Source organism: Epinephelus moara, chromosome 16, assembly GCF_006386435.1.
Source record: "Epinephelus moara isolate mb chromosome 16, YSFRI_EMoa_1.0, whole genome shotgun sequence".
In the NCBI taxonomy this organism is placed as follows: domain Eukaryota; kingdom Metazoa; phylum Chordata; class Actinopteri; order Perciformes; family Serranidae; genus Epinephelus; species Epinephelus moara.
The window spans coordinates 33,251,701-33,278,659 of NC_065521.1; the positions used below are offsets into that span (position 1 = coordinate 33,251,701).

The following is a 26,959-nucleotide window of genomic DNA, read 5'->3' on the forward strand; positions in this document are numbered from 1 at the left end:
AATCAAGCCGTGCTAAGTTGATCAGAGCTTTTTTATTTTTCTTCACGAGTCCATTTATTGTATGTACAATATGTAAACACGAACGAGACACGAGCTCAAAACAGACATGCTCACAGGAAATAATATCCAGCCAAAATGCAGTTTCTATTTATGCCTACTCAGTTCTCATAGACACAGTCTGATCAGGATTTACATCAGCTTTGGATCAACCAGTTAAACAGAGGCTTCGCTTAGAGCTGACATTCATATGAAGTAATTTATTTTCAAATAACTTTTGTTTAGACACATAGAAATGTGATTTCATTAAACATACTATAAAAACATATGACACTATAAATATTGTTCAGGTATTTTCTTACAAAAACTTTGTACAGTTTAAATTTTTTAGTTCTTTTTTTTTTAATAAATCACAGATATTTTTTTATGTAGGTCTATACAATGTGAACTACAATACAAAATTGGTATGAGCCAAAAATGCCCCTGTTGACATGAAGAGGACATAGTTGAGAACATAATGTTTAAACTTGCATTTCTCAAAATATCTCAGTTGACATGGAGCAGACATGGTTTAAAACATGAAGATGAAACTAGCATAACCCAAAATACCTCTGATGGCACCATGATAAATGAATATCACCTGTCGATGGCTGTTTTTATCTTATAATATGAAGAGCGATCAACACAATAAGACAGCCTGTAAGTACTTAAGAGCAGCATTGAAGTATTGTAAATATTCTGTGGGTCGATACAATCTTGCTGAGACTTGAAAGGAAGTGGTAACAGATCTATAATAAAACTACAGAATGAAAACATACAACCTCACATTTTATTTCTCAAGACAGACTACTTTCACATGGTGAATCCACCTGAACACAGACTTGTGGAAACTGCGATGAGAGACGAACCCAAACAAAAGTCCACCAAGCAGATGCACACATGGGAATGGAAAAAGCAAAGTGATTTGTCACAGAGGTGCAGGCCTGCGAGCACCAAGTTGGACGCAACGTGTCTGACACGACAAGCCCCACAGCGGCCGTGCGAGAGTATCTGTAGTGTAAGCAGTTAGGTCACAGTAACACCAGCACTGTCCTTGCTCTTGTCCATGTAAGTGGGAGAGTTGCTTTTGTCTGATATGGATCCTGCTCCTGAGGGCAGGGTCTGTGTGGCAGGAGAGAGGCCTGATGATTTCACTGACGGGTCTGAGTTGGACTCTGCTTCTGGCTCCTGCTGCGAAGCTGTGGCTGGAAGGAAAAGCAAAATAGAAAATGAAAACATGCACACCATATATCTGTGCATGCTGTTCCGCAGAATTTAGCTACTTACCCCTAGTGTTGGGGATAAATATAAATATTCTTTTTGGTAAAAGGTTTATAGGTAGAATATAACATTTACTCTGTTGCTCTGGATCTTGAGCTGTTTGGACACACAGCTGTCTCTATGTTCAGACAGTCTCCATTCATTTGGCAGTATGCACTCAAATATTAAGCGTTGTTTTTGCTTGATTCTCTTGTTTGAATTTGCATTGCCTTGCTTTAATCAGGAACACACCATGTGATATCGGGTGATTAGAATGTGCACTCTCCCTTGTACCCTTTTCCCTACTCTGCTCCTCGCTGGACTCTTGCACTTTGTAACCTTTGCCTCTGTTTTCTCACAGTAGCAAGCTTTATTGTTCCCAGCGTTCCTCCGCTCATGGAGAATGCCAAATATTCTGTGCCGTGCCACTGGGTTGCATATATGGAGGTCTTTTCAGGTCTATTTCCCAGTTTAAAACGTGTTAGAGAAGTAATCAAATGTATTATGATGTATTACTTCTATGAAGAATTCAATTTGTTACATAGCTTACATTTTTAACAAGGTATCTAGTAATCTGTACCTATTGCATTCATAAGTAACCTTCCCAACACTGCTTATCCCACAGGCGAGAGGCAAGTTATGTTTATAATACACAATAATGAGGTTTGCTATCTTTATTTATTATTGCAAAGTTACACTGTACTTTGCACTGCTAGAAAGATGGTCTTTTCACGAAACTAGACTGTCTACGCACTAAAAATACTTTAGAAACTGGTGCTGCATGGTCAAAAAAAAAACAGAGGAAAGGGCTGTGGTGCTTCTTTGACTCACGAGGTAGAAAACCTACAACTACAGCTGCACCGTTTAAGCGTTTGACATTGACTGCAGGATATTGTGGCATAAATACATTAGGAGTTAAGAAGGAGCAGCCTTAGAATTTCAATTTGAATGTAAAACCTGCAGTAGAGTGAGAAACCTTTTGTCATTTTTCAATAGATAAATAACAAAAACCCACCTGAAAAGAATGAGTTTCACATTGAAGTAAGATGTGAGTGAGGTAGAGATTATCTTTGAAAACTATGTGCTTCTTCCACTATTCACTACTTTACAAAAGTAACAAGGAAATTAGAAATTAGAATTATGTGTTTTATATCATCCATGAGAAAAAAATATATATACACACACACACACATATATATATATATATATATAGTCAGGTAAACGTCAGGAGAAGCACTCATCCTGATGGCAGAGAGTATAACATGTAATCAATAGTACACAAAAACTACAAGTCATAAGTAATTTAATTTTGGATCACAATACTTGAGGAGCAAATACTGGGTGCTTTATCTGTATCAGGAAACAGCACAAGACAGTGAACAGGAGAAAAATTTACATTGAGAAAACACAGCCGGAGGACGGCTCTGAGATGAAAGTAAGTGCCTTCAGGCTCCCTTCATTCCTGCCTATAAATGAACTTGAGCAAATAAATGCTTAAAATATGTTTGTTTTCAGTATCTCTGGTAAACTACACTAAATCTACATTATCTGAATCACTAATAAACAGTAGCTGTTGGTATTTTTATTTGCCAATTTATTTCTTAAATTGAAGTCCAGTGTGCAGGGTTTTGTGGCATCCAGCGGCAAGGATACAGAGCTAAACTTCTCCAATGTGCCATGTAGGAGAACCACCATGTCTGATAAACATAGTTATGAATACTACATACAATTTCTGCCAAAGATGCCCCTAAATCTTTTACACTGGACCTTTAGTAGCCATTTTGTGACAGCAGTTGCTGTCCTGGTGTAATCTATGGCTTGGACACACTATTGTGCCATGAGTGCGTTTACGTTACCTGACTGTGTGCAGGACTTCATGTGCTCTGGCCAGTGGGCTTGCTGGCAGGGGTAATCACAGTAACTGGTATTCCAGCAGCAGTAGAAGATGGCCTCCTTCCTGCAGTTAGCGCACCACTGTTTCTTTTTGGTCTCGTCCACTGCCTGCTGCTTCTCCAACTCCATCTGCTTCTTCACCTCGGCCACCAACCGTTCTCTTTCCTGCTCCAGACTTTGCCTCATCTCTGCCATCGTCAGTTCTGCGTTTAAATGAGACGAAATCAACACAACCTGAAACTCATGCCATGTGTAGGAAAGACAGAGCACGATAGAGGTGACAGAGTCCTGTATGTAGGACACTTACCAAGATTGTGCTTCATCTCTGATAACTCTTGTTGATGCAGCCACTGGAGCTTCTCAATTTCTATCCTTAACCGTCGAATCTGTGGCAACAAACACAGAGGATTAAATTTACCAAGTATTATTATGACAAATTAGATAAGCATCCGTCTATGTGCCAGAATTTACCTCTGCAATTGTGTTTCCTGATGTGCTTTTGGAAAGATCATTGTAGATTTCAGTCATCGTCCCTTTTATCGTGTCCATGATCTGCAGAGTTATAGCAAAAACATGTTTGAGTTCACAGTTTTAATGACTTTCATCCTGAAAAAATGAAGGGAGCACAGCAGTCACTCCAATAACATGAAGTAAATTTGGCCAAATTACTTTGTTTGTGTACTTGGCTATATCTGCAGCCACGTCTGCTGAGCCTGTAGGGATCTGCAAGTCTCCAGACATGTAAGAAGAAGAGCTGCCAGATGTGACCTGGGCAGCTGTCGATGAGGAAGTACTCTGAGGCACGTCTTTTTGCACTGCAGGGGATAAAGTTGGAACAATCTTAACACACATTTGGTCTCATTTTGTTAAGTTTAATGTGCAGATGAATAGTTATAGGTTTGTATATACCCTTGGCTGCTTGTCTGGTCTGATAGCGGGTGCTTGAGGAGGAGTTCTGCTGTTGTGACTGCTGTGGGCTGCGTGTCTGCCCCTGACTCTGGGCTGGTGTCTGCGCTGCTGACTGCTCTCCATGCTGCTGCTGCCTCTGCACCTTCTGCAGGTGCCACTTCTGAGAGGACGTCTGGAATTTGGTTGGATTCCACACCACCGCCTGCTGCACGGCCTGAGCTGTGTCTTTAGGCAGTAGAGGGCGCTGTTTCTTCACAGCTGCAGGTGCTGGGGATGTTGTGGAGACCGAGGTGGAGGCAGGAGAGGGGGCACTGGTGGATGCGCTGGTCGCTGTGGTGGCATTGGACTGACCAGAGGCTGCAGTGGACACAAGGTTGAGGGCTGCTGTGATGGTGGGTTGCAAAGAGTCTTTCAGGTTGGAGGCGGCTTCTCTTGATGGTGCGGCGGCTGCTGCAGCAGATGAAGGCAGTTTCCCTGAGCGGAAAGAATATGGCTCCATAAGTGTGAGGCATTGTGAAAATCTACACTGGGCACTTAAAGCCCAAGAAGGTTAAATGAGAAATCAATTTCAAAAACCAACAACTATCTGTGTGACAACAATAAGCCAATATTTCTGTGATCCAGTGCAGCAAGCAGATATCTGGGCCAAGACTTCCTCTTCCATGCTCCGGTCATTTCGGCTAATCTCTAGGAACAGATATCTCCATATGAATGCAGATACATTTTTAAAAAGCTAACAAAGAGCTAAATTGTTGTCAGACAGTAGCCCATGGGCTCCAAGGGTGCATTTGAGCCAATGCGTTCTGCCTCTCCACTCAAGACTGTTTACCTGCTGCTCAAACATGATTGGTGAAATTCCCATTTACCTAAATTTCCAAAGTCTGTTCACTGAATATGTGAATATGTGAAAATGTCTGCACCAAGTTTTGACAAGGAAGAAAAATGCAGGAAGTTAGACAATATCTCTGGGTCTGCTGCAGCAACTTCAATACTTTTTAAAAAATTGTCTATCGTACAGAAAAGTATGCATTCCAGTAGGCCTCTATGTATCCTTACTTTCTGTACAAGAAAAAATATATTGCTGAAATAGCAATACAACAGCTGGGTGGCATAGGGTTATTTTTGATAAGATACCTACAAAATGTCTGACACACAGGTCTAAATGTATGATTAAGATATTGTATAAGATTTGGCCCCTGTTATTGGAGTTTATTGGTAGTAGCCTGGCAGTACCTGTGCTGAAAGGTATGGTGGATCACAGGAAACCACACAATGTACTAATGCATAACTGATTTGCTATGGGTTTACAACAGATTACAAGACTTGGATTCCGTCTCAAATCTGCCTTTTTGTTACTGGTTGATTTGTGGGTTTATCTTTTTATATGTTTGAACTGATTTATGTTTGTTTCTGATGCTGTACTGCATATATAGGAGAGTGCAACTATGATGCTGTCTTACATCTCCCTTTCTATTACTGGTTGATTTGGTGGTTATTTGAGCGTGTCTGTTTCTGGTACTGTACTGCATATAGGGAGCTACAAAACTGTGACACTCTCTTGATAGGAATGTGATCCGCTCACTAAGTTTCTTTAGTGTGCGACATAGCCTTCCTCTTTGATACAGTATGGTCTGTTGGCCTCTTTTGTACATGTCTGTGCATCAGAAAGTTCAATAAAGATACTGAACAGCAAAACTGTCCACCATAATTCTTAAGGGAGTGACGTGGTCAGGTGCAGACACTGAAATTAATACGGGTTATCCATTGATGTTTAGACACTTAAGGGATTTCAGTATATTGTGTTTATGAACAGAAAATCCAGCACACTGCACACTTTTTCTGTTCAGAGACTCAAGTGATATTTTCCAACACACCTGCATCTGAGACTACTGGATGTGCAAATACCTTTCCTCAAACTAGTTTACCATGTTTGAGAAATGTTTTTAAATAAAAACTTGAATAAAATGTGTCACATTGTACTGAAAAGTTGACATTTGATGGGTTAAGATGAAAACTTGTATATGATAACTTCTTTAAAAAGCAGTTGTAATTTTCTTTTTAAGTTTTATGTAAGTTTTGTATCTATGGTACTAATCATTCATTCATTTATTTATTTTCCGTAACTTCTTATCCTGTTAAGGGTCGTGGGGGAGCTGGAGTCTATCCCAGCTGTCATTGGGCATGAGGCAGGGTACACCCTGGACAGGTCACCAGACTATCACAGGGCTGACACAGAGAGACAGACAACCATTCACACTCACATTCACACCTACGGACAATTAAGAGTCACCAATTAACCTGCATGTCATTGGACTGTGGGAGGTAGCTGGAATACCCGGAGAAAGCCCACGCTGACATGAGGAGAACATGCAAACTCCACACGGAGGGGCTCCCCCACCCTGGGTTCGAACCAGGAACCCTCTTGCTGTGGGGCCACAATACTAACCACTGTAATACCATGCCACTATACATTTCCAATAATAACTTTTGTAGTATTATTTTTTAAGTAGTACTTTTAAGGAAAGGGTGAAGATAATGTTTGTGTGCGTTTATGGTAATATATCTCACACATGACTGAAATGACATTGATAACAAATACTGGAGAAGAGTGATGTGTTCTATTTCTGACTGAAGCTCACACTGGCCTGTAATTTGCTGTGTGTGTGTTCTAACATCATAAGGATATTATTTCCTTCCAGTTTTCCTTCTGAGACACAAGTCATTACAGGAGACAATCACAGGAGAAAATGGATACAGTAAATCAAAGGCCTCACCTTCCAACTTGGCAGCATTAGGCTCTTTGAGAGTTTTGGCGGCAGAAGCCCCCGGCTCTCTTCTCGCCCTCTTTGAGTCACGGCCTCCATGTTCGTCTCCCAGGTCGATCACCAGCTCCCTCTCAGAATCAGAGTCTTGCTCAGTCGCTGATGTGGCAGCAGCTGTTCTGCCCTCCTCTGCAGCTTTAGGTTTGTCAGTGACGGGCTGAGACTGGGGCGTTCTGGGCTTGTCCTGCAGGTCCCTATCTGGTCCATTGGTGCTCTGCTTGTCTTTGAGCGGGGGTTCAGAGGTGGCTTTATCCGCTGTCCCCGCAACTCCCTCCTTATTCTCTCCCTCTGTGCTCGCTTTGGGCCTTTTTCTCTCTGCTTTGTCCTTGTCGTCCTGGGCGGAGCTCTTTGGCTTGTGTTCGTCGTCGCTGAGATACTCGCTATCACTTGAGTCTGATTTCTCAGAGTCCTCAGAGTCGCTGTGATCCACACCTTTATACACGTCTTCAGAGATCTCATCTATCCCTGTGTGGAGAAATATAAATCCTTGATTACATGTTTTTTTAAGAGTTTAAATGCTTTTTGTCAGACAGCTGAATAAAAAAAAAACATGATAATTTACTATATCAAAATATAACATGTAAACTTCTTGCAAACTGGCTACGCAAAAAGTAAAACATTCTTGAAATGCCTAAAAGATTTTTTTGTACAGTTCAAGAATAAAGATCTATGACAAGTCAAATAGCCCAGGGTGATTGTGTACATACCGAGCTGTGCCTTGCAGCTTTCAATAGTCTTGTCCAGGCTCCTGATGGGTCTCTTTGGGGTGGGGACTGAAGCGGACGCTCCCTGTTGTTGCTGTTGTTGCTGCTGCTGTTGTTGCACGGTCTCACTCAGCTCTTTCAGATCCATCTCAGCTTTCACCCGATCTGAAAGGAACATGTAAATGTGTCAAGTATTAGTCAACATTATAATGATAATGATGGTGTGGAATTTTTGTTTCACGAAGTTTGCAGGCGTACAACTTCTTTCAGTAACATAACATCCTGCCATACCATTATGACCAAGACAGTAAAAGATACAGAAAAGTAAAAGACTTTTAACCTGCAACTTTGACCATCCTCGAACTGTCTCTGAATTCCACTAACCAACAGTGTGTGGCAAAGTAAAAAAAGGAAACAAAATAAAAATAAAAAACTATTAATGAATAATGCAGCTGATGAATAGAAAGAGCGTGTGGTGGTAGCCCATTGACCGGCAACATCTTTTTAGCAGCAGTGCACACTCTCTTCTTGTCCTCTGTTATTAGACATCATGACAACATCTTTACAGTATATCTGTGCTGTTGGCACTGACCAAGGTTGAGGTTAAGGATGCCGCCTGTGGCTGCGGTCCTCTCCTGCTTGGGCACTAGTCCAGGGCTAAAGGGCTTTGGGCTGCCTGCCATGCTGCCTGCCACGCTGCCTGCAGGACCCATCTTCCCTGAGACAGGAGATGCTGTAATCACAATACCAACAAAAAGTTTAGGGATTTAAGCCTTGTTATGTTTTGTTTTACATGTCAAGATAAAACAGTTTTAAAGATGGCATCACTCCACTCATGGCTACATCGCCTGAGTATTGCTAAGTTTAAACCTGCAATAAGTGATTTGTTTGGTCGCTTTGGGGCAGCAGAAACAAGTTTGATTGATTTATAGTCACCTTTTAAGTTGATAGACTTTTACTTCCATCTTTGACTGTATGATTTAACAGTTGTTCCATTTAATGATTTTATGATTTCATGATTTATAGTTTTGCTGATATTAACTATGATGCCGTCCATTTACTCTATTTTCATCTTATTTTTTGTTTTTAAATTGTATTTAAATGCCTTTTTAATTGCCTTGTTGGCCTGTTTTATGACCATTCTGTCTATTTTCATGTACAGCACATATGATTCCCTTATTGTCAAGCACTTAGTGCTGTATTTCTTGTACGAAAGGTGCTATAGCGTTTTTTCATTGTTAATATATGGTAAAATTCTTAGTGCACAGTTGCCTATTTATACATTCAGCCGTTATAAGCAACATTATCATTCTTTTAAAGTTGTGTTTTTGCCCATCTGATGAATGTAAGTCCAATATTCACCCTTCTTTTAGCTCTTGTTTGGTCTCCACCAACTTCTGAACAAGCTGGACAGCTAAACAAGGGCTGAAACTCACTGTAAAGCTCCATAACGACAGACAGTTGTAGATTCAGGTGTAGGTTCATCTGTATAAGCGACACCCTTTCATACGGTTTCAACATCATTTGATACACAGCTTTTATAAAAATATTGATTATATCGTTTATTTACCGGTACAGTCCATAGATTCCTCTCCAGTGCTGTAGTGGAAGGCAGGATTCCTGCTGGCCTTCTCCATATCCTGCTCCCCATCAGACCCCGTGTGAACTGAGGAGTTGGTGCTCATGGGAGACCGAGGCATGTCTGTCATCGAGACCCTCCGACTCATGCCGCTGGGCGTGGAACTCTTGCTGAGGACCATCTTAGGAGACGCAGTTATATCGAAATTGAAGCGAAGTTTATCCGGTTTTTCTGTTTTCACTGTCCCAGCGCTGGGGTTGGAGGGGTCCACTAGCATCTGTAGCTGGTTGTTGGGTGTGTAGGGAGTGCGGAAGGGTGCATAGTTAAAGACCCCGAATTTCTTGCGAATGTTTTCCACGTAGACTTCCATCTCTTGCATGGCACTGTTGAAAATGCTCTTTGTCTTCTTCACAGAGAAAGGGATCTCTTTGGACATGAGGTAGCAGTTGTTGATGGGGACCCAAGCCCTACATAAAATCACAATGAAACATTCACCAAATTAGAATAGGCTAGATAGATTAGGAGATTAATCTTGGTTTAGTTTTGGTAAACAATGTCTACAATGCTCACAAGCTTTTCTCACCTGTCATGTTGCCCAAAGAAGCGTGCGTCTACCTGCCCATCCTTTTCCCGAAGTGCTTTTGCTGGCCAGAAGGGAAAACCCTTGAGCTTAGCCCAGACCAGGGGGTGGGGTTGACTCTATCAGGGACAAAGCAAATCAATTCAGTGCCTCACAAATTTAAAATCTAAACCAAAATGCATAAATTCAGTATTTAAGATCATGTAAGGACCTACACATGGCTCACAAAACCAGTTGTCCCTTTTTTGACATGACGACAGGTAACACTCTGGACACACCTCAATCTCATTCATCTACAAATACATGACAAAGATGTTATTAATTTAGAAATCAGACACAGGATATTTGCCATTTTTAAGTTAGCAGAGCACCTTTACCTCATGTTCACAGATCTTGACGATGACTTTCGCAGTTGCTGTTAATTTGTGATTACCTGGAATAAAGCCACAAGCTTCTTTAGATTTCTTTTAGAGTACAGCGATTATTGATAGTATTGTATGTGAACGTGGCCTACCTCCATTGTAGATGATGCAGTTGTGTAAGATCCATTTCATGTCAGCAAGAAAGGCTTCAGTGCAGCCGTACATTTTCTTTTTGATATTCTGTGAGAAAGTGAAAACAACAAAATCAAAGATAATTTAGAGAAATCTGTTGACAATAAAGTTGTATTCTATTCTGAATATATATGGTAATACCCATATTAGTTTCCTGCAGCCTCACTAGTGTTTAGATCTGTTCATTTTTTCAGCAAATCCCATACTTAATGTGTCCTTAAAGTTGCTAATCTGACACTCAGAGGGCCATTAAATAAGACATTGTGGGTGTTTGTTGTCTTCTCCTGCCCGTTCCAAAAATGTTTTTGTCTACATTTAGCATCTTAAAGACTTTATTTCTTTTATTTGACTTTGTGCATTCTGTTTTAATTATTCTTATGTGCAAATCAAAGCAAATAAACAGTGTTACCTTCTCTAAAGTACACAGGTCCATGGGGTGGAAAATGTACTCTGCATAATCCGGGTGCTGTTCCAGAGACACAGGCTTCTGAAAAGGCTCAGTCTGCTCAGTTTAGACAAATATGAGAAAAAAGAAACAGATGCATTAGCCAAAATGTGGATGTCTTTGTTGTATACATATTTCCTGGACTTACTGTTTGACTATAAAATTGGAGTCAAGTAAATTTTATATATATATAGCCTGGTATCACAAATCAAAAATTTGCCCCAAGGAGCTTTACATAAAGCACTCTGTTAGAGATGGAAAGATTATACAACGCCTATTAAATCAACATACAAAAGGTCTTTGCAAGTCTTACCCCAGGCTGTTTAATCTTTTGGAGTGCGAATTTGAGCAAGTAGGACAGTTGGTCTATTGTCAGCATTGTCATAGCCTTGCTCTGGGTTTCAATGCATTCAGCAACTGTTATTTTCTGCAAGAACAATGAAAAGTTTAATAATAATTAATGAGATTAATGAACATGCGATGAAAACAACACACAGGACACTGATGCTTATATAAACTTAGATTTTGTTAAGTTCACATTACTTTTAGCTTGTACATACAATTAAAATTGTGCCAATTAAGAAAACAAAATTTCTCTAAATGTTAAGACGCAGATCAAAACTTCTTCTCTATCCTTTAACATCTCTCAAACTTGCAGTGTGAGCAATTAGCTTGCTGGGGTGTCACACCATGTGTCATCAGGAGCCAAGAGGTCTGCAGGTGATTTCACCAAATAGTTCTTTCTCTCTGGCTGACGCTGCTCATGGCACAGAGTCTGACACCCCCTTTGTCAACTAAGCAAGCCAGATTGTGCCTTGCCACACAATCACTTGTCTACAGCCACACACATACACGTCTTCAGCGAGATACCTCACACTCTGGACAGAACCAGTCGCCCTCGGGCTCGGCTGGTAGTTTGAGGCACTTGGCGTGGTACACCCTGGGGCAGAGCTCACAGCAGAGCACCTGGCCCTCGCGGTGGCACAGCCAGCAGTAGAAGTCATTCCTGCCGTCCTGCGGTACAACATCAACAGGGTCTGTGGTGAGTGCTGGCTGCTTCATATAGTAAAAGGGACCATGTCTTAGCTCTGACTGAAATGCAGGCAAGAGAAACAGGGGGGCAGGTTTCAAAAAACACGCAGGAACACAAAAAGGTGCAGTGCAACAGAAACAAGACACCAATAAGGTGGGGTAAGCTGGGTAAGCATAGAGGGCAGTTAAGTCTATAAACCCAACACAGCACAAAAGCAAATAATTAAACCGAACTGGTCATGTGACTGTTTCAACTGTGAGCCTAACCAGACTGAACCAACAGGTTTAAGGGTGTGACCTTGAGGATAACTGCTGTTTTTAATGTTATAATTAAACAGCTCATCTTTCACTTGAGAGTAAACAAAATGCATGATATGGTTCTATGGTAAGTACCCAACTGGTGCTTAGCTGATGGACACTTTAATGGATGAATAGAAGCTGATGCATCTGCTTTCACGGCTCGAGGTGATGTTTCACAGTCCAAATCAGTGTTAGGTATTAATTCACACGTTGTGATAGCATTCAATTGCAGCTTATTTGCCAATCAAAGCATATATAACACCGGTCCATATATTACACAAAAATGCTAGAATTATCTTTTAATGTCATGCAAGTTTGACAGGGGACAAAAGGGCAAAAGGGAATCAGTCAGCACCACATTTAGTTGGCAAGCACAAACTGAAACCATATGCATCAGAGTCATACATCAAAAAAATGCATAACACTTGGATTCAGCCAATCAACAGAACATAAATGACCAGAATTTAGGCCTGTCACGATAACTACTTTCATTGGACCACATTCTGTCCCAGAAATTATTGTAATGAACAATATTATTGTCATTTTGAGACCATTTTATGCCACTGATATGACTATATAATAACATAATAATGCAAGTACACCCTTTTTAAGAGCAACAAACTTTGAATTCTAAAGAAATAAAGATGTGAATTTATACGAGAAAGTATATATAAAATTGGCACTAACCACAGCATGGTGGTGCCGTGGTTAGCATTGTCGCCCTTCTGTACGGAGTTTGTCTGTGTCAGCGTGGACTTTCTTTGGGTACTCCAGCTTCCTCCCACAGTCCAAAGACATGCAGGTTAATTGGTGAGTCTAGTTCACATTACAAGATTTTCACCGCAATTTTGATGTCGCAGAGGATCTTGAGAGCCACCTTGGGTCGGAGGTGAGTCGGCAGATAGTCTGCCATGACGAGTCCTCATGTGTGAACAAGCCTATGAGCAAGTCGCCCCCTCATCTGTGACTGGGACTGGATATCTGGCATGCTAGAAAACTAGAGAAGTCTGACACGACTGACAAAGAGCATCAGCCAATGAGAGGCGGGATACGTCCCACGTCAGCACGCAGGAGGACGGAAGAAATGTGAGGAGGACAAGCCGCAGGGTTGCCACTTGTCAGGTCTGCTTATTAGCCGCGACTTTGAGCTTGTTTCTAAAGTGGAGCTGCTTATTTGGGCTTGCTCTCTAAACGGCATCTTCCTCTACATATATCCGTCTTTAAACGCATGACAGTATGTCGGACAGCAGTCGCTTCTTTTGGGCTTGTTTTCATAGCCCTCTCCCAAGATCTGGCAACACTGACAAGCCGGCTGGCAAGCAACAACAACAATGGCCGCGTCCACAGGATCATGGGGAGCGCGTTATGTTTGGACCCAGGATAATAAAGAATATCCATGCCTTTACAATGTGTTGTCTCCAAGTTTGGTGACGTAACCGCATTTTCTGGGGCTGTCGGCGAGGGCTCACACAGGTCGTAACGCAGTTGGCGAGACTCCCGCTGACAGAAACACACGTCGCCAGGTATGAAAACTCAAAAGATTACGATAGTCTCCGTAATGCAAAATCAGGGTGAAAATCATGTAATGTGAACTAGGCTTAAATTATCTGTAGGTGTGAATGTGAGCGTGAATGGTTGTCTGTCTCTATGTGTCAGCCCTGTGACAGTCTGGTGACCTGTCCAGGGTGTACTCTGCCTCTCGCCCAGTGTCAGCTGGGATAGGCTCCAGCACGCCCGCGACCCCTAACAGGATAAACAGTTACGGAAAGTGAATAAATGAATACATAAAATTGTAGCACTTATATATGAGTAGCCTACAATTTGGCCAACAAAAACAAAACCAAGTGATGCCTCTTACAATTAGTAGACAAGCTCAGCTATTAGCAGGTGTGCTGCAGTCGGCTACCGGGGATGGATGGTCTTGGACCCGGGTGTACTGGTGGATTTACGGAGTGGAGGATTAAATTGTTTGAGGGTAAAACCCCAAACTACAGGCTTTTTGGCTCGTTGCCAGGTATTGGCAAACTAACAGGATTATGTCTCTTTCAATCCAAAAGTGCTGCTGCCGGCTACCAGTAAGCTATGCGGTGTTGTCTATAAAGTTTTCAGACTCGCAATTCGGCAGGGTTGGAGAGAGGAAAAAAAAAAAAAGAGAAATGCTGCACCCAATCAGGTAATGGTCGGGAAAACCCTGCTGTTTATTCTGGTATCATGTTGGCTACAATGTTGGAGACATTCTTATGTAAGTAAACATGCATGTAAACACAGTGGCAGTAACAAGGTCAGCAAAATGATCAAGGTTGTGTCCATATATTGTGCGAAAAGTTAACGTAATTATCGTGACAGGCCTACTGGAGGTGTTTGATAAATATATGCAAAACATCTAAAAATAAAGTAACTGTGAGCTGAACATGCTCCAAACCTACACAACATTACAACAAGACAGAGCAGGAAACATCCATACATGTTTGCCCATCTTTATGCTGACAGTATAATACAGACAAAATCAAAAGTGGCGTGCTCTCGCAGGCAATGTGGCGTCTCTTTTGACCAAGAAAGAAGTCCTGCATTGAGTTTTCATCTCCGCGGTGTGTGGATGCCTCCAGTCAGTTTGTCACAAAATATTGTCAGTCTCGTTCAACAATGTTTTAACAGTTTCTAAAATCAGGCTTCCACCTCACTATCCGCATCGCCAATATCCCATCTCCAGAATGTTCGTAAGCATGGGTCAAAGTTTCTCCCATCAAGTCTGTTTTTATAGATCACAACTTTTGCGTGGGAAGTGGCGTACGCCTTCTTCAGGCCTCGTTTTGTGCGTACGCAATGTTTATAAAGGAGACCCATGGTCACTACGTAGTATTACTACCTTTCAGGCAGTCTAGGTTAGAAAAAGACTAAATGTGCCAGTAGAGCCCCACCAGAACCGTTTATTGGATGGCTGTATCAACAGTTTGTTATTTTCTGAAACCAACAATCTGACATTCACACCCACTTCATGCCATGACTGGCCAGTTATGTGGAGATGAGAAAGAAGCCACAGTTTAGCTCCTCTCTCAAGCGCTCATTTTTCTCTCTTAGCACAACTATTTGTGGCGCTTAACAGGTGTAAAAAAAGGAGACACCATCTGAGAATGAGCAGTTATCCCCGTATAAAACATCTATCATGTCTCCCCCTTCTCCATGACAACAGGCTTTTCACTCCACCTTTAATGCAGCCATTCAGAACAGCTATACACATTTTTTCCGCAGAGGACAGACAACAAGTCAAACTAACTACTCTTTTTCAAGCATAACCCGGCCCTTAACATTTTGTTTAAAAATGTAATGTTTATTGCCCTTTTAATGTGATGAATAGCTTTGCAACGTGGGTGGAAGACGAGGCAGTCCAAACTCATGTCGCATTATTTTTCCTTCTTTGCCTGATGGCCCTCTGATCATTTTCTAATTAAATGTGAAATTACACAGATGCACAATGGAATTTTTGTTTTGTCCTCTGACTGTAAACAAGGATCCTTTTCCTTTTGTGGAGTGCATGAAAAAACATCAAAGAAACGCTTGGTTATCCAAAAGAAAGTGCCAGGGGAGGAAACCCTGAACCCCGCAACAGAGATCTGGGCTAATTCCCGAATGTCCTCAATCCCTAGAAACATCCCTGCATGCACCTGACCTGTGGGGGGCTGCTGCGATTGGATTTGCCTCTTGGCAAAGACAAGTGAGGACAGCAAACGTCGAAATGAAAAATGTATTGATGAATTTCCCTTAATTTTGCTACTACAGCCAATTGTAAACCACTTAAAATGAAGATAAAGAATTTCAAAGAAAGATGAGTTATGGGCCTTTCAATGTTGATTCATTTTGTCCGATAAATGTTATCAATGTTGTTTATTAATTGTCCCTAGCCTCCTGTTATTTTGCAAAACAGGCCCCTGGGCATAGCTCGTTGATTATCCCTGGAGCACACCACACGCCACCAGCCTTTGAGAGCACGCCGATCTTGAAATTATTACACTTACCTGGTCTTTGTTGTTGCAGTTGACAGCCCCAGGCTTCTTCTTTTTCTTGAGAGGGCTAGGTGAGGTGTCTGGGGGAGAGTGTCCATTGGAGGAATGAGTGGGACTGGACACCTTTCGCTTCACTGGTCGTTCCGCTGACCCCGGTGGATCAGGGACTGGAAGCAGAAAGACAATCAGGTCATCACACGATGGGAGACAGACTCGTATTGTTCACTGCACTCAAGACGTTGCACAAGTTTAAAGGAGATTAAACGTGGGTGCCATGACAGTAATTAAGCTATTCCTTGAATAAATCAAGAGGATGGAAACAGCCACAATACATCAGCCCCATCTTCCTACATGCTTAGAGCTTAGGGAGACCGAGGAAGTTAAAATGAAGTCAGTGTCAGCTGAGACATTCGATGGTCAGATGTAGGATTTTGTCATCATGATAGTGTAATCCTGACAGCAATTCTACTGATGTAAAAAGCAATTATTGAAGAAGGCACTTCTACATATTAAATTACCACTTTATAGTAACAAATAGCTCGAGGGCTCCCTCTGAACTAACAAGACCCTGTGTTAAGACTTGACACAAATGCTACACAGGCAGGCAGCCAGGCATGATGGATTATCTTTGCAGTCCTGAGAGACCAACAAAATGCATCACACTGCTCTCAAAACTTACAGTAAATAACCTCTACATTTTCTCAAACTAAGATGCCTTAGATGTTAAACTCTTAACGCGAGGTGCTCGGCCTTAGAGACTTACCTTTGGATCGTACAGATGCATCCATCCCCTCTACCACATCAGACTCTGTCTTTATCTCCTCCTCAGCCAGACTGCAGAGCACCGAACAAGAGCACACAGAAACACAGAAAGAGAGGCAAACACAAAGTCAGAAAGGGTGTTCAGAAACCACATCAGCATAACAGTAAACAAGTGGAACACCACCTAAGGCACCCGGGTCCCAGAGGATCTGTCAATAGGGATTCTGTAGGTTTCCATTGTTATTGTTTTCATCTAATTTCAGCAAGTCTCTGACACCGTGCAACCAAGTTCAAATCCTTTCCATATCATCAGTGACAAACGAGTCTGAATATGTTCTTTATGTTCCAAGAGGAAGAATGGTAACAATCACCATGGCAACGCTCCTCTCCGCTCAGCACAAGTTGATATTCACAACAACACATAGGGCCATTTTAGTACCCTGCACCTCTGTCCTTCAGGAGACATTGCAGCTATAGATTGTAGTCTGATAAGGTCGTGATAATTGCTGTGCTTTCTTTATAACACATGCTGAACAGACCTGTATTAAGGAGATAGTCAGAGGGAGTTGGTCTCTACTACGAAAGGGACAGAGTCTCATGACGATTAACAGTATACCTTTCTGCAACCTCTTAAGCCCCTTCAGTAACAACAGGGTGACCCCGAAGGATTTAAGCCCATTCTTGGAGACCAATAAAAAGAGATCTATCTAAACAGCTTTAACAAAGGTTTGTGTAAATATTGTTGGTCCTAATCTTCACAGCATGTATTTAAAGCAGCTTTCTTGGCCAAATTCGCGTTTATATCACTATCCATCGCCCAAAATGTAAATTTGGCACCATCATATTTTCTATTTAGGAAATATTCACATACATAGTTGTGTGATTACATAAGCATTTTGTGTGTTTTTAAAATCAAGCCTTTTCTACAGCTCTGTTTACGAAGCTGATATAAACAGACCAATATCATAGATGATTAAATCCATAAATTATGGATCAATCCAAAAGTGAAAAACAGTATCTCTACAGCATATAGCAAGGGAAAGCCTGATTTCCCAGGTCTCCAGTCCCACTCTCATCTCATTTCCTCTGAAGAAAAAAAAAAGGTTGAGAATAATAGGGATCTGGCGATAAATGAAAGTCTTTGGAGTATTTGGTTCCTCTTTTGTCAAAGCAACAGAGGGCCTCATCCCAAGGATGTAGCCTTTATTCCCAAGCCCTGAGAAGAAAACCCTCCCAAGGACCCCTGACAGGTCACACACTTGACCAGTTCATAGCTCTGGCCGCAGCTCTGGTTTCCAGCTAGGATGATGGGTTTACAGGCTACAACTCAAAGGTCAACCACATTTGTGGGATAAGCTTTTCTTTCTCTGGTGAAAGTAAAGGAATGTTCTTCGTGTCCCCTCCTCCACCCTTAAAAGACACATTCCGACCAAAGTTGATCAAATGTCACATCTCATGATAGACACAGGGAGGTTAAAACACATATCCTTAAGGGTTTAGGCGATCAGATACAACAAAAAGATAAGATGTGATCACATCAGCTATTAAACCTATACTCATTTAAACATCAGTCAGCTTAGTTGTTTGCTTTACAACGAAGTTTTAACAATGATCTTCTTTCTACCGGACAAAATACCAGATAATGTGACCAAGCAACCACTTACAATCAACAAGGGTTCACCTAATACATTCCCTGTTATCTCAGACTGGAAATCACAGACAGCTCAAACTGAAACTGAAGAGAAAAAAAATACATCCTAACCTGGGCTGTGTGGAAAATGCCAAACATGGGCTGAGCAGAGTTTCTTTAGAATTATGGCATATGGGTATCTTGTTTCAGCTTGCCAACAGTCACACGCACGCACACACATACACACACCCAACCCCTCCGGGGCCTTCCTGTTCCGGACTGAGTGAACAAACGAGGCCCACATGAAAATAAGACAATGTTAGCCAAGCCGCTCTGCTACGTGTACCACAGCCCTGAAAAGAGAGAACACGCCATCACTAGGCAGAGCTGCTCAACAAAGTGCCACAACCCTATTTTATATACACACTCAATTGCAAGACATTGCTGCAACTACCAGGAAGACAGGATGACCAATAGTAAAAAAGTATGCTGATCCAAAAGACATTCTCATGATCCATCACACAGGAAGAGTTAAGCAAATAAATCCTCAGCAGGTTCTGGGATATATTCCAGAGAGACGCGGGTTCAAGAAAACACTGACAGCATTCCCCTCTGCAAGTAGTACCTGATGGACAAAAAGAAAACAACACTGACTCAATGCCTTTAGATTCCACTCCTGTGAGAGACGAGCAGGGTTCTCTCGTCACAGAAAATGGAGGCCACAGCTTGCTCCCCTCCCCCCTCTCCCCCATCCCCCACTCCGAGGCTCAGACTCAGGCACTGGCACATCCATGCAGGAGGACCAGAGAGATCTGTGGAGATTACAGTCCAACATTTTAAAAAACACGGCTGTGTCAAGACAAACCTCCACGGCCGATCACAGAGATAGAGGAGCAAACACAGAGAGAGAGAAGCGAGAAAACCCTGCAAAAATGAGAAGCAGTCAACTCTCTCTTTTTTTTTATGTCTTCGATCTTGGCTTCCCTCCTTCCCTGAACACTGCTGTCATAGAATAATTAGATTTCATTTTGAAGAGAGACCAGCATTGTGAAGCCACCTTGAGATCCTGGCAGAGCTGGTGTCTATACTTAAAAAGAATGTGTGGTTTTTACACATCAATCAGACAAATATCTGAATAAATGGCCTCTCTGTGTGGCAGCCCAGGAAAAATATTCGATGCAAACATCATTATTGTACTCTGTGCACTGGAGCTGCCATTAAAGACAGTCAGGATTAATACCATTGAGTGCAAAACATCCTACTCACCCTGCTACACAAAACCCCAGAGACATTATTAGGATTTAGAAAATGACAAGAGACATTTAGCTTTCACAAGACCAACAACCACATGCAGAGAAATTCAGAAATGCATACCATTAGCTTTTCTTGACATCAACAAAAACATAATTAAAAACACAAGGTTAAAATGTCTCAGTTTAAATTTAATAAAATGATTTTAAGAAGCCTGTTTTAGCATGACTGCTTTACAATGTTAAAACAACATGTCAACACCAAACTACAATACAAGTACACACAGAAACTGTATTAAAGAAAGATTTGACCTGGATTTTATATAAGGCTGTAAAGGGTGAATCAAAGATGGCTGTGGAATTTTCCAGAAGGCCCTTGCACTCCCTGCCGCTCTCCCTCTGATTGTCAATCTTTAACCTCAACTGCAGCTGCAATTGGCTGTAGGGCCAACAGGGTGGAACATTATTGGTCGGCTGTGCTATGCCACACGGATCACAGTGTGCAGGCTCCCCTCTTCCTCTTAAAAAGCATTTTTTGCTGCAATGCAGAGATTTCCCCCTGCATAAGACGGTTTATATTCCTTGAGTTTAGCTTGCCCTTCTTGACTGTGACATCAGAAACCAGAGGGGATTTGAAAAAAAGCCTTTTGGGAGATTATATTTGTGGTTGTGATGCATAACTCAGTGGCTCTGCTATTCAACCTCTGCCGTCCTGTTTAGAAGCTACGTTGCCTCAGAAGCAGGCCCACGCAATTTCTCCCAACACCACGTCGTTACACATTGCTGACATTTCTAACTGGTGGTGTAGCATGTATGTTACAGGCTCAGTCAAGCACTGTGCGGTAACTCATTACTATTCAGAGGTAAAACTTATCTCCTGGTTTTTGGTTTTACACAGAGAGGGAATTAGCCTACGAAGAAACACTGATTGTACTGTTACTATTTTCTGGCTGTCGTGTAGATGAAACACGCCTCGTGTCAGGCCACAGGAGGAAAAAAATCTTCTTTGCTTCCCCCACGCAGTTGAGGCTGCTAAAACGGAGATATATTATGTAACACAATGTACAGTCAGCGCTGCTCTGAGAGATATATAATGGCATCAAACAGTGAAGCGTTTCCTCATACGTCTTTGTGTAGATTCCTCATAAAATATCTTGATAGAAAAACTGCTTTTGTTAAAAAATCTGTATCTCATGTATCACTGACATTCCTGTTATGTGTAAAACAGAAAAGTACCATAGAGAAAAAGGAGAAAATATCGCATTGCATGCAGACAACATGTACAAACACACACGTCATGTAAAAACCTGTTAGGTCTTGTGTTGTTTCTGTATCCCTGCTGTCTGATCTGTGAAGAGAGGACTGGAGTTCTCCTGAGAAGAGCTTTCTAAACACAAAATGGCCACTGTGTGTCTGAGGATCAGAGTGGAGGAAGCAGTTTCACAATAGTACTGCAGAGAGGACGAAGCTCCGGGCTGTAAACTCATGGCCTGTGGCTTTAAATAGAATATGTGTCTTATTTTTGAAGATTTGACAAGAGAAGACTTGGAAGAATAGGATCACCCTCCGACAAAAGGTTAGTTTCATATGAGCTCTTCCTCTCATCAATATGGAGTGCAGAAACCCCAGTACTGTTGCCTTGAACATGTACCACGTCATGCAGTTTGCAGTTTCTGAGAACATATTTTTATGTACAATACTGAAACTGAAAACCAGCACTGAGTTATGCCCTGCACTCCTTGTCCTCCTTACAAGCACATCTGTTGCCCCCCACGTCTCTTCCCCGGCCTGGCATGACACACACAAGAAAACAGCACAGAGCCAATCCACTTACAAAGGGTACATAATACCCCCCCTCCTCTTCCTCCATTGCCCATCCCCCATTCTTTCTCTGCCAGGCTACAACACAGGACTGCCACAGCAGAAAGGAGATGTGGGTGCCATTTTTAAATCTAACTCTCCTTTGCATTATAAAAAAGGAAAAGGATTTGCCATGGTCCACTCTGCCTCCTGTATGGCAGCCTGGTTGTCTGGGGCACCCATGTGACCCTGAGACACAGAGAGAGAGCAAGGGTGAGAGTCGTTACCCAACCCCCCACCCTCAGCACTGTGGAGCAGAGAGGCCTGGTGAGGCCTCCAATCCACCCCAGCTCCTCCTCCTCCTCCTGCACACTAAACTGATTTTTAAGGTGTGCACATTCATCATGAGAAACCAACAGTCACCACAACGACAAGAAGGAAGCCATGTTGTTATCAGAGAGTTGAGATAAAAAAGACAGAGCTTACCTCTGTGGATGCATGGCTGCCTGACACACTGTTATGTCAACACTTATAAAACATGGAGGACACTCTCAGCCCTCAGCCGGGGAAGGCTCCGCTCTTCAGGCAAGGCGATCAGGCCCCAGTGTTGTTAGCCAGATCCTGACTGGTCGCTTTCCTCACAGGCAGGATACAAGGCCGCGTCTGATTGGCCGAAATGTTTCCTGAGTAATTATCTTTGTTCAGTGCAGGCAGGGGCAGCACTGTGAGTGTCAGAGACAGGGGAAGAAAAATAAGCACAGTGCTAGGCCTAAAACCACAAAATAACATGATTAATATGAGTATTTTTGACATACAAACCCCGTGTGACAACCTTTTGAAGCTTCCAAGTGTAGAAACTGTCGGTAGTTGTCTTATTTGAAGGCTTGAGAAGTAGAAATAGCAGCATGTAGACTGTGAGGAGCAGGACACCATGGCTTCTCTGCACAAGCCTCCATTTTTTTTATGTGGAGAGGGCCTTTGTTTAAACTCCTCCCTCCCTCTTGGCTGTTTCGAGAGAAAAGAGAGGCTGTAGCTCCTCACCTATTTGGGCAATTCTGTCTGCAAACAAAGGGAGAAAATTAGGCAGATAAAATGAGAAATCATACAGTCAAAACACTTTTATTGTGTGTTGTAAAAGACAGGGGAAAAGACAGAGTTTTGAGGAAGCTATGCCTTTCTATGTCACACATTACTGTTGTTACTGTACTTAACCTTAATGTATAATGCCCCAGTGAATGTTAACCAAACACACAAACATATTTCCAAGCCTAAGTTCAGCAAAATGTAGAAAATACAAATAAAATAAAATGAAATAAAATAAATATGTATCTTGCCATCTCCTCCTCCATGAGAAGGACTACCAAAACTGAAATTTGAAAAACACTGGAAGACCTTAGTATAAAAAGTACGTAGGGGTTTGTTTGTTTGCCTGTGCTGTTATAGTAATCATTAATAATGAAACACAGCTGGATAAAGCACCTGTTTTTGTTGACATTTTAAAATCAGCAGCAGTGAAATATCGGGTGATAAAACACAAAATTAAAATAATGTGGCATAATGGAGTCCTATATAACAACCCTACTATGAATACAATTTTTGGTAAACTAATAATGTTCTTTAATTACTGAGACAAAATCATTTGCTAACTCAACTCCTTGGTAAATTTTAAGGATGTAACTCATGGTGTTAAACTGGGCTCCATGGTATTTAAAGGGGTTTACTCCTACAAACATGTAGGAAAAATGTGTAATATAATGCAATTCATTACAACACTAACATGAACCACTGTCTCTAAAATTGCCATAGTGTTAAGTCAACGTTGTAACACACTTTACATGCAATTACTACGTTAGATTATTTTTCTAACGCAGCACATCTGTGTTAGAGTTTTTTATTTTTCAAACAAACATGACTGTCCTGTCCCATTTTACCTGAACATGTCATTGGAGTAAGGTTGGGGCTCTCAGTGTCTTTGAACGTCCAAAGTTTCTAAATTGTTTTACTTGGCATCATTTTTTTCTGTATAAAAATATAGCAGAGAATCATCACAAGATATAATAGTAACGCTTAGGGGAGTTTTCAGAGTTTTAGGTGGTTTTCTTGGTAATCTACCAAAAAGTGTCCCAATTCCCATCTTCCCCCTACAGCATAGTGAAGTGTAAAGCTGCATTAAATGGTTATACTCAAGCAAACTGAGCATATTTCAAATTGTACTTACACTACAGATTAATTAAGTGTAAATAGTTACTTTCACTCTGTAGTCTCAATGGGACTGTATACAGTAGAATCTAAAATTCCACATACAACACCATACAAATATCACCGCATCAATATTCACCATTGACATTACACAGGAAACAGCTTTGTGAGCACCTTAACAGAAACTGAACATCACAGACGAACAGTTCCGTTAAAAGCAGGGTTTTGTATTTTGCATGGTTTTCATTACATTATAAAGCAATTTCAATTTTTCTGTTTCTATTTTTTCCAACACAAACTATAGTCCCAACGTTGTAACACACTTTACATGCAATTACTGTTTTAGACTATTTTCCGACACACATGGTTTGCAGCCCTTGTGGTTTGCAAATGAGACTGAGTCACTGACAGTTGTTCCCAGTGTCTCATGTAAGCAGGGGGTTCAAAATATTGAGGGAAAACATGGATAAAACACAATGTAATTAGCTTGTGTTTTTTGTTGAGCACTCCTGCTTAGATAACACAGTCACTGAGTGGCGCTTAATCGTGATACTATTGTAGAGAATGCATATGAGAGCCATGTAGCTCTCATGAGGTTGTGGCAGAGACGAAAAAAAGTTAATCGCCCAACGTGGGGCTCGAACCCACGACCCTGAGATTAAGAGTCTCATGCTCTACCGACTGAGCTAGCCGGGCGGTGTCAATATGGGATCACAATCCTTTTTATAACTGAGTCGGCACATTATCATTGATAACATCTTACGAATGTTGCGTCATGTTGTAGACCGACTGGTATGAAAAAGGGAGGGTTACCTCAGGTCCTGTCGTCCCGCTTCTGTCTCATACTGACCTCTAGCGGCAAAGAGCAGGGAATATTTTATTTAACCACAGTCAGCTGAAGGTCTTCAAATTAACGTTTGACTGCTAATACTCGAGTACATCTTTCAAACTGTCATCGTGTTAAACGGCCAAATTAAAGCCACAAAACACTACTACTACCACTTACACAACAACTAACTAAATTTCCTGCCGTTCGCTCATGTATTTTGTAAAAGCTTTAGACAGTTAAACGGATAGCACCGCCCCTACAGCCCCCCAAAATACTTCTAATAACGGTTAATAACGGTTAGCCCAATTAGCTAGCTTAGCTTCAGTGGCTTCAGTGAAAACGTTAGTTAACGTTAACGTTCGATAAATCGTGTCAAAGCAATGACGGGACCGTGTGTCTTGAACACTGTAAACGTTAGTTACCTGACGGTTGGTTTCCTCCGTTAATTTTTCTGTGACTCACTGTTAAATTAGGGTAAATGAGTTAAAGCTGCCGTCATAATGACATGTCACCGCTTATTAACAGTTAATTGACTTGGTTTGCCTTTTAAACGGCATTGAATGAAGCACAAAAAGGGCTACTTCCGGTCTTCTTCTTCTTTATTTTCTTTCAAAATAAAATGCACCTACGAGAAAGCAGTACTGTTTCAGGTATTTCTGTCTAAGTGGTGCAAAACGGCACATTTACCTAAATACGGGTTGTGAGTTCGATTCCCAGCTCCTTCATTCTTGCAATCTTACTTTGGTACAAAAGCACGGTTAGAAAAACGCACTTAGCATATCCTCCTGAGACCCTGTGTCCTCATATGAGGACATCACATTTTGGATTTACTGCACCTTAAACTTCATTCTGCTTAACCTAGATTGTTGTCCTTGTTTGTGGACACTTTTTTGTGCAATCTAGTGGTAGTATAGTCTGGGGCCGTTAGTGGCCGTTTTGGTAAGGAAACGGAACCAGGGCGAGTGAGACAGGATCCGGAATTCGATGGATGTGCCTTTCTGTAAAAATAAAAGCACCAAGCTAATAAAAATGCGGTGAAACTTTTAATTTAAAGAATATAATTTACAAGAAAAGCCCCAAGCCATTAAGTTAATCGATTTTCTTACATCCCTCATCACCCCAAATTGATGGTGCGCCAGAATTTAAAGTTTTACTATGGTGAACACTTTTAGTTTGGTGAATTTGGTGAATACCGCATCCGCTCCCTAGACCGGAACCAGAGTGAATAAGAGCCTGGTGACGCAAGGCTAGTGGTAGTAAGAGCACAACACACTAATCCAAGTGAAAACAAGATGGCAGCCGTCTCTGCCAAGTCAGTCTACAGCTGTTCCCAACTCAAAACTGTGTTGTCCAGTTCCATGTTAAGTTTTGCCAAAACTACCGTCATTCCCTGCATCGTTAGGTCCTTCAAAGAATCAATATTAGTGGTTCCCACTTCACTGGACACAAGCGTCAGTGTAAAATTGTCCTGTGTCATGGGGCTCTTCAGTCTTCCACCAGCATCAACACTCCTGCTGAATAGAGTCCACACTGAGTTTGAATTGTGGGATCTGGGTACTATTTGGCTGGATGTCAAAAATACATTATTCCATTGCACAAACTACCTTTTAATTTTTAAAATATCCAAACAGACTTTCAAGATCACTTTGTCTTTTCAACACTAACTTTGGGGGCTTTTGGTGATGCCGGCCTACTGCAAAATTTTATAAGTGATTAAAAAGTCCAATAAACAATCTTTATTTTTCTTTCAAGACAGAACAGATTTCCCTGGAACAAAAGCATTTTGAATCCTTAAGTGTTCACACATTAAAGCAAAAGAGAAAGTAATAGAAATACTTTATTTCCTGCTATGTTGCATGGCCAGAAGCCTGTTTGTCAGGTCCCATAATTCCTATGCTGGAATCAATGCGTCAAATAGTCTGTGGTCTTTTAATTAAACACTTTATTCAGCGGATCTGAGGATAAAAACTACACGATAAACACACATTGTAGCTGAAAGGATTCATTGATAAATTAGTAAATTAATTGGCAATTATTCTTATAACTGTATAAGTAGTTTTTCACACAAAAATACTTAATTATTCCAGCTTTATCAAATTTGTGGACTTGTTGCTTGTCTTTTAGATCATTTAATTATTTTTGATTCAGTAAATTGATGTAAGTAGTTCTACATTAAGTACTTTTATGTTTTGTACTTAAACATATGTTCCTGATTGTACTTACATACGTGTACTTAATTACAAATTCAAGGTACGTTTACTTTACTGGATTATTTTAATCTCATGCCACTTACTACTTCTACTCCACTACACCGCAGAGGGAAATATTGTAATTTTTTCTCCTCTGCTTTTATCTGATAAGTTTAGATACTAGT

At 41.3% G+C, this 26,959-nt stretch overlaps 1 protein-coding gene and 1 non-coding gene across 17 annotated transcripts; both read right to left on the reverse strand.

The window, feature by feature from the left end:
• Positions 1 to 13: 13 nt before the first annotated feature.
• On the reverse strand, positions 14 to 25,191 carry LOC126402819 (protein kinase C-binding protein 1-like). Of its 16 annotated transcripts, XM_050065109.1 has the most exons (23): positions 25,008 to 25,191; positions 22,373 to 22,616; positions 22,044 to 22,279; positions 21,592 to 21,806; positions 16,879 to 16,949; positions 16,128 to 16,282; positions 11,653 to 11,874; positions 11,096 to 11,209; positions 10,747 to 10,839; positions 10,298 to 10,385; positions 10,161 to 10,216; positions 9,999 to 10,076; positions 9,787 to 9,902; positions 9,195 to 9,670; positions 8,217 to 8,357; positions 7,628 to 7,789; positions 6,873 to 7,385; positions 4,099 to 4,572; positions 3,859 to 4,004; positions 3,661 to 3,741; positions 3,497 to 3,575; positions 3,153 to 3,392; positions 14 to 1,241 (listed from the first exon to the last, which is right to left on the reverse strand). In XM_050065109.1, exons 4-23 carry the CDS (start codon positions 21,639 to 21,641, stop codon positions 1,063 to 1,065), a joined length of 3,534 nt encoding a protein of 1,177 aa, XP_049921066.1. In that variant the 5' UTR covers positions 21,642 to 21,806; positions 22,044 to 22,279; positions 22,373 to 22,616; positions 25,008 to 25,191; the 3' UTR covers positions 14 to 1,062. The 16 variants fall into 16 exon arrangements, with proteins under 16 accessions (XP_049921066.1, XP_049921071.1, XP_049921067.1 ...); XM_050065114.1 differs by lacking the exon at positions 25,008 to 25,191 and having other exon boundaries at positions 11,653 to 11,796; positions 22,373 to 22,840; XM_050065110.1 differs by lacking the exon at positions 25,008 to 25,191 and having other exon boundaries at positions 22,390 to 22,839.
• Positions 24,380 to 24,452, reverse strand: trnak-cuu (transfer RNA lysine (anticodon CUU)). Its single transcript has one exon. It is a non-coding gene; the product is annotated as a tRNA-Lys (tRNA).
• Positions 25,192 to 26,959: the final 1,768 nt, after the last annotated feature.

Excerpts from the sequence above, each read along its gene's own strand:
- LOC126402819 (XM_050065107.1), bottom strand. The coding sequence starts at position 19,259 with ATGGGGGAGAGGGGGGAGGGGAGCAAGCTGTGGCCTCCATTTTCTGTG. Across the intron at positions 11,875-16,127 it reads ACTGCAACAACAAAGACCAG|TCAGAGCTAAGACATGGTCC; the intron begins GTAAGTGTAATA and ends CCTGCATTTCAG. Across the intron at positions 7,386-7,627 it reads AAGCTGCAAGGCACAGCTCG|GGATAGATGAGATCTCTGAA; the intron begins GTATGTACACAA and ends TTCTCCACACAG.